Source organism: Arachis duranensis, chromosome 7 (genome assembly GCF_000817695.3).
Source record: "Arachis duranensis cultivar V14167 chromosome 7, aradu.V14167.gnm2.J7QH, whole genome shotgun sequence".
NCBI classification, from domain to species: domain Eukaryota; kingdom Viridiplantae; phylum Streptophyta; class Magnoliopsida; order Fabales; family Fabaceae; genus Arachis; species Arachis duranensis.
The window spans coordinates 18481796-18495166 of record NC_029778.3 but is presented as its reverse complement, the minus strand read 5'-3'; the positions used below and the strand labels follow the sequence as shown (position 1 = coordinate 18495166).

The window sequence follows — 13371 nt, the reverse complement described above, 5'->3', positions numbered from 1 at the left end:
GGATAGTCTCTGAGCATAGGGTAGGGCTTGTTGGTAGTTACAAGAAAGTCCACAAAATCTATCAGTTGGGCATGCATTGTAAAATGGTCTTTGTCCATGATATCTAGGAGGATGTTGTTGCCTAAAGGGTTGATCAGATCCTTGTGGCTCCATCCATCTTTGATTGCTTAGACCTTGATGCATAGTCCTGTTATAGCTTCCATTCCTTGCAACAAAATTAGAACCAAACTCAAAGCGAGAGGGGTGAGAATTCATAATAGCTATCAGAAATAAGAGGGAAGAGAGAAAACAAATAAACGAGTAAAAGAAATTTTTTTTGAAAAATATTTACAATAACCAATAATAAGGCACACGTTTGCAATTCCCCGGCAACGGCACCATTTTGACATCGGGATTTTTGCTAGTAAAGAATTTTATAAAGTCGCGTTGTAAGTATAGATTCTGAACCAACAGAAATCCCTTCGTACAAATGTTTTGGTTGTCACAAGTAACAAACCCCTTTGGAATTGATAACCGAAGTATTTAAACCTCGGGTCGTCTTCTCAAGGAATTGCAGGGAGGTATGTTCCTACTATTTGCTATGAAAAAAAATCTTAATTCCACTTAGTTAACCTCTGCTGGTGCGAAGGAAAGTCAAGTGGCTAATTAGTTTGATCTTCAAATCCTAGTTAATTCCTTGAAAAAGATTGGGATTATAGAAGTTCAAGCTAATTAGCAAAGATAGCGATTATCGATCATATTGAGTTTGATAACTCAAGAGTTAGTGATTTCTTAACCAAAGCCAGGAATGTAGAAAGCTAAATTAAAATCATAAATATCTGGAATACCTCAAATAACATTCATTCAAAGCAGTCAAATCTAACATGGAAAATATTCATAAGCCAATTGGGCAACATAAATCAAACATAAATAAAAGCATTAAAGTATCTCAAAATAGAAGAGAAATATAAAGTAAAAAGAATATTGAACCTATGGCTGAAGAAGAAATAAACCCTAATTTCTAAAAATCCTAATCCTAATACATAAGAGAGAGGAGAGAACCTCTCTCTAAAGACTACATCTAAAACCTAAAATTGTGAGTAATGATTGAATGATTCATTCTGCTCCACTTCCAGCCTCTAATCTGTGTTTTTTGGGCCAAGAACTGGGTCAAAAACAGCCCATAAATCACTCCCAGCACTTTTCGGTCCGTACAGGTCGCGGCAAAGTGACGCGGAGGCGTCATCCACGCGTTTGCGTGGAATGAGATTCGCAGATGCGATGCATCCACGTGGAGCGCGCGTTTGCATCATCTATCTATATGGCCACTATGGCAAATTATATATCAAATTGAAGCCTAAGACATTAGCTTTCCAACGCAAGTGGAACCGCATCATTTGGACCTCTGTAGCTCAAGTTATGGCCATTTGAGTGCGAAGAGGTCAGGCTGGACAGCTTAGCAATTTCTTCAACTTCTTGTATTCCTTCCACTTTTGCATGCTTCCTTTCCATCCTCTAAGCCATTCTTGCCCTGTAATCCCTTAAATCACTTAACACACATATCAAGGCATCGAATGATAATAAGAGAGGATTTAAATAAAAGAAAATAAAAGCCAAAAAAGCATGTTTTCAGTCATAGCACAAAATCAGGAAGGAGAATGTAAAACCATGCAAATCATATGAATAAGTGGGTAAAGAGTTGATAAAAACCACTCAATTGAGCACAAGATAAACCATAAAATAGTGGTTTATCAATCACAGAGACGGCATATCAGAGGAACACGCATGTTGCGTGAGTCCATTTCGTTCAAGTATCTGGTCAATTTTGGGCGACCTTTCGACGTTCGCCTCAAGGCAGGATTAGCGACCGATGTGGGTCCCTCATATGCAAGCCATGTCTCGGCCTCACTTAATGGTGTGAACTCGAATCTATATACCTTACGAACCTCTGTCATCTTGTACATGTCATGCACATACAGCTGCCAATCGATTCGCTGGTTAACACAGCAAGCAATAACATGGCGGCATGGTATTCGTTCCACCTGAAAGTGCCCAGAGTCACACGTACGTCGCGCAAGATCAAGGACTAACACCTTTCCGCTAGTCATTTTACACACCTCAAATACTTCATTCCGTCTGTCAAAACGGTGCACAACTATATTTCCAGCCTGTTGCATACTTGCCTCTATCCGCTGTTGTGTGAATATAGAATAAGTAAATCTAGCACGTTTGCGTTCGTGAGTCTCAGCACTCTTTTGCGTAAAAAGTTCATTTAACCGATAATATGTTGCTCGGACTAGTGTTAACATAGGTAGATTACGGGCACCCTTCAACACTGAGTTAATGCACTCGACAAGGTTCGTCGTCATATGGCCCAATCGATGTCCCTCGTCGAATGCCAATACCCAATGTCTAAGTCCAATGGCATCGCACCACCTGGCATATGCCTCGCCTCGCTCTTCCAACCTCTTATAGTTGATGTTATACTCCTCCACCGTTCTTGAATACCCAATGTTGACCACAAGCTTTTGCAAGTGAGGAACTTTGAATGCTTGTAGGAAGTTGCTGCTGATGTGCCTTATACAAAACATCCACCATGCTCTTGGAGGTTGCCAGTCACCTCCAGAACGATTTATTGTTGCCCGAATTGACTAATGCCGGTCCGAGATCATACCCACACCATCTTTTCTGACAACATGCATTCGTAGATTCCTGAAAAAGAAGTGCCACGCATCAGCTGTCTCCCCTTCTACCAAGGCAAAAGTGATAGGCACATGTTCTGGTTCCCATCCTGTGCAACAGCGACCAGAAGTGTACCTTTGTACTTTCCATATAGGTGTGTTCCGTCAACCTGAACTAGGGGCTTGCAATGCCTAAATGCCCTAACTTATGGATTGAAACTCCAAAATACGCGATGAAGTATTTTTACCCCTTGCGCCTCTTCATTCCCATTGTACAGTGGGCGTATTTCTATCTGGACAACTGACCCAGACATCTTCTGAACCATAACCGAGAGCCACCACAGAAAGGCTTGGAAACTCTCCTCCCAATCATTGAAAACTTTCGCTATGGACTTCTGCTTTGCTAACCAAGCCTTTTGGTAACTGATGGTATAGTTGAACCTTGACTGGACTTTGGCTATTATAAATTTCACCTTGATGGACGGGTCAGTCTTGACCAATGGCCTTATAGCCTCAGCAACTGTATCCGAGTCCAACATAGAATGATCCTGTGAAATCACTCCCATTGTGCACGTGTGCCTACCGTTGTATCTGCGTATCTCCTAACAACCTTTTTTTTTCATATCAAGCTGGCTCGGATAAGCCAGTCGCACCCACGCCCATACATCTTGCATTTTGCATAGAACGTCTGTGGCTCAGACTCATACACGTCGTAGGCAACTCCTCTAGTGATAGTGTAACTTCTAATTGCTTCCACGACCGACTTTCTAGAACTGTATTCCATTCCAATTCAGAACTCTCTGTCCTCGGGATCAGCAACGCCTACAGAAAGTGCCCATCCTCGTTTATTAATCAATCCAAAGTATAGATTAAAGAAAACATATTATTCGGTCATCACGTACCTATGTTTGAATATTCCAAAAACTCCGATGCATGCATGGCGTCGAGATCTAACTCACGCATAAAAGGTGGCACGTTCATCAGTTGACTGATCGAGGGTGAACCACTACTGTCTCAACTCCCACATCACCATCCTCGTCTTCGTCGCCGGCTTCATAAGTGGCTTCGAAGTCCTCTTCGTTGTCACTATTTATTCCCTCGTACACTGCAGCTCTATCATCCTCCACCTCTAAATCATTTTGAATCCATTATGCCTCTACGGTTTCAAACTCAACATACAGCTCAATCTGTGGCTGTCGCATCTGAGTCTGCCGGTGAATTTGAAAAATATTATGCATAGTCACTTCGTCAGCGATTGGTATGGTATCAAACTGTATTAGACCACCAAAAACTACAACTGAATTTCGGTACAGAATTCTGCTCACTTTCATTAACGTACCGTTCTCCATGCTTTGACAGAGACCGTTCTGAAGTTCTATAAACGTCATGGTCCATGGAACCACAAACAAAAATGGATTCTGGCACACAAACCTCACTCCCTCATGAGTATTACGTATTATCTCACCGTCACAATACACTACCAAGTTTGCAGTACCCTCCATTACACAGAAATACACTCAAAGAATACTCACACACTTCCTCAGAATGAAAATGGACCCGAGCACTACCTTATATAGAGAGTAGCATTCACCACACCCCCACGTTTTGATTGCCTCAGGCCAATCACGTATTGCCACGTGTTAGGACGCCCCTGCGTGCTGACTCAGCACGCCCTCACATGCTGCTGCCACAACATCACGCCCCACGTGATACCCCCGTGTACCAATCAAGCTCTGCCACATCATCATCACGCCCCCACGTGCTACATCAGCACGCCCCCACGTGATGCCTCTGTGTACCACTCAAGCTTCGCCACGTCATCATCACGCCTCCACGTGCTAGGTCAGCACACCCCCACGTGATGTTCCCGTGTAACACTCAAGCTGTGCCATGTCATCTCGCCCCCTACTTGTAGCACTCAACACGCCCCCTGCGTGTTGACCATGCACCCCAGACGTCCACCATTGGGCAAAACACAATGTTCCCCCATTTCTGGCCAAATCACCACTTTCTTTCCCATATTGAAATTTTTGAACCGTTTGATTTCTAGAAATATTTTCTCTTTACACATTTATGCGACAAAGATTTTCACTTTCTCTCTCTTTATTCAATTTATAAAATTATATATAATTTTTAATAATTTTATTTAATATTTAATTAAACCGGTTGAATTTCGGTTAAATTTCAATCAAACCAATAAACTATTAAACCAGTAATCTTACCAGTTTATTGACCAGTTCGGTTCTCGCAACCTTGCTGATTAATCTGCGAGTCAAGTACCAACCTGGTCCCTGTCCATTTCCCAAAATGACAAGACGACCCTTAACCAAAAATATGTTCCATTACGGTCCCTGTACTCCGTCTGCCAATCCGGTCCTTCTGTCAGTTTCACGGCGAAAATTCGACAGAAATTGCTGACATGTCAGGTTAAAAAATGGACAGAGACCTAGTTGTATCTAAATTTAAATTGGTTAGGGGTTTATTTGTTCGTATTATTCTTTAAACAATATTTTTTAATTATTTTTTTATTCATTATATTAATATTCTTTTTTTAATAAATAAGTACAAACTAATTAATAAATTATTCAAATTTAAAAATATTATTTATTATGAAACCAAATAAATAATTTTTAAATATATAAATTCTAGCTAATTTTCACAATAAAGTGAAAACTAATGAACACATTATTTGATATATAGTAAACTTTTTTTACTAATAACAAATTTAATTTTTTATCTCTTTAAACTAAATTAATAATTCTATTTGATATCTTTGCACTAAAATACACTATGAGTAGGCTACTAATACTAAATGCAATAAAACATAATAGAATTATTAATTTAGTTTAAAGAGATAAAAAATTAAATTTGTTACTAGTAAAAAAAGTTTACAATATATCAAATAATGTGTTCATTAGTTATAATACTAATAGTATATCATAGGATTATTATTATTAATGTATTAACTGAATTTTAATATTTATTATTTATATATTTAAAAATTATATTTGAAAATTATTTATTTAGTTTCATAATAAATGATATTTTTAAATTTGAATAATATAATGAATAAAAATATAATTAAAAATATTGTTTAAAGAATAATAAGGACAAATAAACCCTTAACCAATTTAAATTTAGAGACAATTAGGTCCCTGTCCATTTTCACCGTGAAACTGACAGAAAAATCGGATTGGCAGACGAAATACAGGATCAGGGACCGCAATGGAACGCGTTTTTGGTTAAGGGTCGTCTTGTTATTTTGGGAAATAGACAAGGACAGGTTGGTACTTTACTCTTACACTTTGTTTGGATGAGATGATTTTGGAAAGAAAGAAAATGGGGGAGAAAAAAAGGGATGAAAATTTTGATTTCCTTCGTTTGGATCAATAAGAAAAATGAAGGGAAAATGAAAAAGTACATATGGGACCCATTTAAAAGTTTTCACCTCAAAGTTGGGCAGAAAACTGAGATAGAAGGAAAAATATTAGTAAAAAGACACAATTACCCTTTCAACTACATAAATTAGAATCCCTAATTTCAATCTTTCCCGAAGAAGAGAACACCTATCGTTGTCTTAACCTGTTTGGCCTTCTTCCTCAGCACTGCCACCGTAGTTTCCCATCTGCGTCCACATTGCTACAGTAGTTTCGTTATCCTTGTGACAGGTGAAGCACATCTTCAACCAGGCATCCTCAACAGAAAAGTAAGTTCTTTTTCAGTTCTAGTTTTTTTCAAAACAAAACAAAAAAAAATCATTATAGCTATTATCCAATAAAGTAGGCCTCGCCTTTACAGTGAATTAGATGTATGGGATATGTTGACTGAATTGGGTCTAGTAGGTTCATTTCGGATGCAATGTTATCAGTTTTTATGTGAAAATGAGCAAAAAAAGTGCCAAGTTTTTGGAATCCCACCTGAAATGCGATTGGATTCACTTTTTCATTTCATGACTGTTGCTGGTGTTCCCTTAGGAGATATGGTACTTCCAGAAAATATTCACCATTACAGGTATAATTTTTATATGTGTTTAATCTCTGGTTACTTTGAGGTTATTGGTTTTAACAATTGATTATGTGTTTCTTATTGTCGTAAAGTATGACTATATCTTGATATATTTGAACAAGAGATTATTTTCTGTTTTATTTATATTAACACATGGTTGGAAATCACTTTTTGCTGACGCGTTGAGATTGATTGGTTAATTGAATAGAAAGATATTGATAAAATAGATTATCATAATCAACTCTGATTTTTGTGTTAATTAGTCTTTGTTGTATATGCTCATGTAGAAATCCTAATAGTTGAAAATGTTTGGGACCAATAAGTACACAGGACAACTAGAAATTCATCATGTGTTAATATCTTTAACTCGAAAAAACTATTTTTTTGAGGTAGATGGGTACAGATGACTCAAGTTATGTACAATTGATTTTTTGGACGTAAGCCTATGCTGATTACTCTGACCATGAAGAATTACCCTTTTGGAAAGTGTTGTGTGGTGATAAAATGGTACTATTTTGGAGTCCTGGTCATTGTTACGTTTTTTGCGTTTTGTTATATGTTTATAAAAATTGTATATGATTTTTTTGTCACACGTAGTAAGAAAGAAATGCTAGTCACTTTTGATAATATTTTATTTTGTGAATACAATTTAGTGGAACTTTTTTTTAAATATGATTAAGGAGATTAATGATGTAGAGTATGAGTAGCTTTTATGATTCTTTTAGGAAATTATTTATTTATATGTATTTAAAAAGAATGATATATATTTTTATTTATGACATTAAAAGACAACAGAAAAGGATAAATTCAAAAAAATATTATTGTTCATAAAGATAACACTTTAAAATTCTTAAATGTAATTGGGATCACTTTTTTAGGGCAATTTACTTATTTAAATTGTTTCACTCTCAATATTACGTAAATACATTGTTTCAGAAACTGATATGTAAATACATTGTTTCACATATCTATATAAACCGCTAGAACCAGCCGCGGTTTACAAGCAAAATGGGTTGTTCATAAACCACTGCTGCCAGCAGCGGTTTATGTTGGTTGGTGTGCGTGCGTAAACCGCTGGTGCCTATAGCAGTTTACGTTTAGTGTGTGTTATTGGGCTCTCTATATAAACCATGGAGGGGGCAAATGTGGAGAAGTAGAGTGTTAGTCTCAAATAGATGGGGAGGATAGTTTTGTGGCTCTGGTCCACTGCTTTGGAAAAATTCAAAAGAGCAAAAGGCATGGTGTGAAATTCACAGATAGAGAACCGGTTAGTATTTTTATCCGATCTTCAAGTACATTGGCAGAGATTAAGTTCAGCATACTACAAAAGCTCAGTACTTGTGCGACGAAGTTGATAAAAAAGTTGTTTTACAAGATTCTCATTACTGTTGTGTCAACTGGTGTGAGATATGAGACATTTGTGATAGGGTCGGATGAAGACCTGCAGGTCTTGTTTCACTGCAGGCGTAGTTTTCCGGAGGTGAGGATACCTGAGCTGTTTGTGAAGTTGGAAGATCATGTGGATAGCTCCGGGGCATCGACACTGGATCCTCAGTCGACCACAGTCGGTGGTGCCTCGACATCAATGCCTGTGGTAGCAGCGGTAGTTCTACCTCCCGGGCCCGAACGTGCTGGGGCTGTTCATGCAAGTGTGGTTCATTGTGTGCCTGAGGTTGAGTTTGAGGTCAGACTGGATCGAGTTGAGAATGCGCTGCGTGATAATGATTCTGATAAGGAGCCGGTCGATATTGGTGGGGACAGTGATGATGATATACCAAGAGGTACACGTACAGCCCATGGAGGTTCCGGTTCTGGAACACAAGAGTACCCTCCCCACCTGTCGTCTTTGAACTTGGAAGCCATCGGCCAACACCAGAATGTAGAGGCAACATTCGATTGGCAGGGTATGCATGATTGGACAGGTTTGACTGAATTTCAAATTGGCCAATCGTTCCAGAGTAAGGAGGAAGCTGTGCTGAGCGTAAAAGATTATAGCATTCGGCGTGGAGTTGAGTACAGGGTTATGGAGTCAGACAATCTAAAATACCAAGGGAGATGCAAGGAGTTCGGTAACGGGTGCACGTGGTTGATTCGGATAGTCATGCGGAAAAGGAAGAGCACATGGGAAGTTAGGAGGTACAACGGACCACACACGTGTATGGCCACATCGATATCGAGTGACCACAAGAAGCTTGATTATCATGTGATCTATGTAATAATCTTTCCATTGGTTAGAGCTGATGCATCGGTGTCGATTAAGGTGTTGCAAGAGGCAACAGAGGCAACATATGGTTTCAAGCCTAGTTATCGGAAGGTGTGGTTGGCAAAGCAGAAGGCAGTAGCACAGATCTACGGCGATTGGGAGGAGTCATATGCGGATCTGTCCCGCTGGATCCTTGGGGTCACATTCACCATGAACGGTTCCGTTGCTCTGCTAAAGACCTCCCCGGTTAGAGTGGGTGACCAGGTTGATGAGGATAGAGTCTACTTTCATCGGATGTTTTGGACATTCCCTCCATGCATTGAGGCATTCCGTCACTGTAAGCCACTCATCAGTATCGATGGGACACATCTGTATGGCAAGTATGGAGGAACCTTGTTGTTGGTGATTGCTCAAGATGGAAATTCGAATATTTTTCCTGTTGCGTTTGCACTAGTGGAGGGGGAAAATGCAGAGTCTTGGTCATACTTTCTGTCCAATCTTAGAAGACATGTGACTCCACAGGAAGGTATTCTCGTGATCTCTGATAGACACAACGGCATCAAGACTGCGCTGGAGTCACCAGATAGTGGTTGGTGACCTCCGCATGCTTATAGGGCATTTTGTATTCGGCATGTTGCTGCAAATTTTGCCCTCACCTTCAAGGGGCAGGATGCGAGGAGGTGGCTGGTAAACGCCGCATATGCGAAGACGGAAGCAGAATTTGACTATTGGTTTGATATAATGAGGTCAGAGAACCCGACAATGTGTGATTGGGCAAACAAAATGGAGTATGAGATGTGGACACAGCACAAGGATGGGGGCAGACGATATGGTCACATGATGACCAACATTTCTGAGTGTGTGAACTCTGTTTTGAAGGGCACAAGAAATCTACCAGTGGCGTCCTTGGTTAAGTCCACCTATCTTCGCCTTGCTGAGTTGTTCGTTATCCGGGGGCAGACGGCAGAGGCACAGTTAGGGTCCGGTCACCGGTATTCGCAGGAACTTGTTAGGGCCATTGAGCGGAACCTGAAGGATGCGAGGTGCTTCACAGTGACTGTGTTCGATAGGCATCAACTTGATTATACAGTGGCTGAGACTACTCCAACAGGCAGATTCTCGTTGGGTAGCTACCGGGTTTCCCTAAGGGATCGTAGTTGCGATTGTGGTTACTTCCAGGCTTTGCACTATCCATGTTGCCATGCCATCGCATGCTGTGCACAGTCACGGCTAGATTGGGCAACATATGTTGATGAAGTGTACAGCATGTCTGAGGTGTTTAAGGTGTATTAGATGTCTTTTGCACCTTGTATTCCAGAGGGGCTTTGGCCCCCCTATGACGGTCTGACTGTGATCCCCGACCCGAATATGAGACGGGCAAGAGAAGGACGACCACGATCCACCCGCATCCGCAACAACATGGACGAAGCTGACACCAGTCGACTGAAGCGGTGTGGACTGTGCAGGCAGCCCGGCCACACTCGAAGGGGTTGCCCTCAGCGAGGTTCTACCAGCGGCATCTAGAATTATCATGGTTTATATCTTTCGTAATTGTTTACGTGTCATGTTGTCATTTATCTGTTTAGTGTTTGTTTTTACAAATGAAACCCATTGTATCAGCAATGAATTTTAGTTATGATCAGTTTGTTAGTTAATCTTAACTCAATTAGTTGTTTATCACTTTTGTATATTTATCATGGATTAGTTCGGTTATATAAGCGATCAGTAACGATATAGTAGTAAATGATATGCCAAAATAACAATCAACCATAATAATTAAGCAGAAAATCCATAATGAGTTCATAAATCACATAACCAAAAAACACAAAATACAACACAACAGACTAATCATCTCGATCATCCCGGGCTACATCATGAAAAGGATCAAGCAGATGAGATCCCGTCCCACATCGCGTGGGACGCCTGACTCTAGTCGGTCGGCCAGCCTCCTGAACAGCATCATCAATCGGAGGGCCTAACCCATACGCAGATTGAGGGGTGCCTCCCATGGTAAACCAAGTATCCAAAGGGCTACCTGCAGGCTGGTTAAGATCCACCGCATATTGTCCCTAATAGTCAGGTGTCTGGGACTGCATCTCTGTCATATGTGGCTGGTAAGCTGCGGTATCGAACAGCACATCTGGTACATGCGACTGGTAAGGCGGGGCATCAACCTGCACATGGGACGGGCCAGCATCATCCTTAAACACCGCAGTAAAGTCTGAATAAAATTGTGCACTACCCATCTGATCATCTACATCCATAGTCATCATAGGCGTAACAGACTGAGTGAATGTATCGCTTGCAGTCTCAGTCCCTGTGGTCCCACTAACTCCACCACCGAACTGGGTAGCACCCTCAAGTCCCCGGCGTCTGGCACTAGACCGACGAACATGGTGACCGCCCACATCGGCAGCCTCCCCGCCTGCATCATCCTCGTACAGCATGTCATATATCCATCGCCACTCTCGACCGCTCTGACGAGTACCAACACGACGGTGTCTCTCAACACGGCGGTTATCCGGCATATCAGGTAGCTGTGATCTGCGTGGGACCTGTGACGAACCTCTCTGTAATGCCTCTTGAGGTATCTCGGTGCCTCTGGGATCGGCGAATGCAGCCCCTGGGCTAAGGAACCTATGAGCCTCGCGGTACCACCAATCTAAGTAATCAGCGGATGGACCCGGATCCGCCACTCGCTCAATGGAAATGACTGCATCAAGTCTGTTCCCCCAGTGTAAATGCCAGGCCTGATAGTAATGGGGGAACCACCTATCTCCTCCCCTCCCGTCCTTAGCATGCAGCCAGTCTATGTTCAAAGCATCCTCGGGGATATGCTGCACTCCACCCAGCTGTGGGACAACCCTATCAACCTGATGCCATTCGATAACCGCAAAGTATATCAAAGTAGTGACCGCTCGCCAGATGCGACAATGCTCCTCTGTAAGTATCTCCGGATGGACCACAGCAAGTACATCAACCGCGGAGTAGGGCTCCCATACAATCTGAAAATTCAAAATACATAAGAAATTACCATAACAAGTATATATGTAGTCACGACTCGAGAGCAAACCTCAAAATTAACCATAACAAATATAATACTTACATCACGAGCGGTCAAGCGATCCAATGCAAGCCGATAACTTAGGACCCTCTGTTCCTTGCCATCGTTCGGAGGTAAGTAAGCAGACCACCTAATTGTAAAGCAAATGAGACACAAACTTAAAAAACACAAAAGAAATTTAAACTGGTTTAAAAAAAGCATAACTCATACCTAGATGCCAGTGGAAAAGAGAAAACATCAAACCCGGACGGCCTCAACGAGGGGAAACGCCAGAATATCCAACTCTGTAGCAACTGCAGGGGACCTGCAAGGTTTGTCACATTTCTGTTACCTACCCGACACATACATCGGTACAACCAAGCCAACGCAGCCGAACCCCAGCTATACTGCCCCATGTCATCAAGGTTCGCCAGAAATGGCAAGCACCGTATATGTACCCAGTTCGCACTCTTGTCCCCAAATAACTGAGTAGATAAAAGCATCATGATGTAGGCACGTGCGTAGATGCAGACTGTCTCCTCATTCGCATCTGGTGGTAGCACACTAAACCTCTCATGGAACCATGTAAAATGGACCGTCATCTGCTTGACCTTATTCGGTGGTGGCAGCTCACCGAATAGGTCCTGAAACCACTCCCAGGCTGGTCGCCCACCCTCCATGTATGTCTCAAACTCGCCAAGGCAACCACTCACAGCCTCCCCATCGACAGGCAACCCAAGCTGAAAAGCCACGTCCTGCAATGTCATTGTGCACTCTCCAAAAGGCATGTGGAACGTGTGCGTCTCAGGACGCCACCTCTCAACGAACGCACTAACCAATGGCTCATCCAACCAGAACCATTGACTGTTTAGCCTGGCCAAATGGTACAATCCAGCCCTCTCTAAATACGGGATGATCCTATCATGCATGGGCATATTCTGTTGCCGTTTCACACTGTATATACACCTAGTGGGCTGCACATAACATGAAAGAAATGCAGGATACAATTAAATTCTCCAATCCATACGAAAATTCCCTATATAATAATAACAAATATCTTAAACCGTCAACAAATTTTGAACCGGTAAACAAATTAATCCCTAAATCCTATAACTAAGTCGTCAATAAACCAGCGAGGTTCAAATTATACATACTTATTACAATAACAGAAATGACAACACACTAAACTGATTAAATAACAGCCACAATTATAAAGGTATTACAAATCTTTAACAATAAAATTCAAAACCACAACCCATGCGAAGCCTAATTTAAAACTAGAGGTACTAATCTATAAACTCTGTATATTCTACCTTACATACCATTTTTCTAACTAAAAAAATCCTAAGCCTAAAAAAATATCTAAATTATTAACTAACCTCGTCACCAATGGTACCGGCAACATGCGCAACACAGTTCAGTCGGTACATGCTCTTTCTGTCTGCCATGATATCCCGCCG

General features: G+C 41.3%; 2 protein-coding genes across 2 annotated transcripts; one reads left to right on the top strand and one right to left on the bottom strand.

Annotated features, from left to right (window-relative positions):
• Positions 1-1730: 1730 nt before the first annotated feature.
• LOC107458128 (uncharacterized) lies at positions 1731-2570 on the bottom strand. Its single transcript, XM_016076340.1, has one exon. The coding sequence runs from the start codon at positions 2568-2570 to the stop codon at positions 1731-1733; it is 840 nt and encodes a 279-aa protein (XP_015931826.1).
• A 3907-nt stretch (positions 2571-6477) lies between these two features.
• On the top strand, positions 6478-9465 carry LOC107458127 (uncharacterized). Its single transcript, XM_016076339.1, has 2 exons — positions 6478-6642; positions 7894-9465. The coding sequence occupies exons 1-2, from the start codon at positions 6478-6480 to the stop codon at positions 9463-9465; spliced, it is 1737 nt and encodes a 578-aa protein (XP_015931825.1).
• Positions 9466-13371: the final 3906 nt, after the last annotated feature.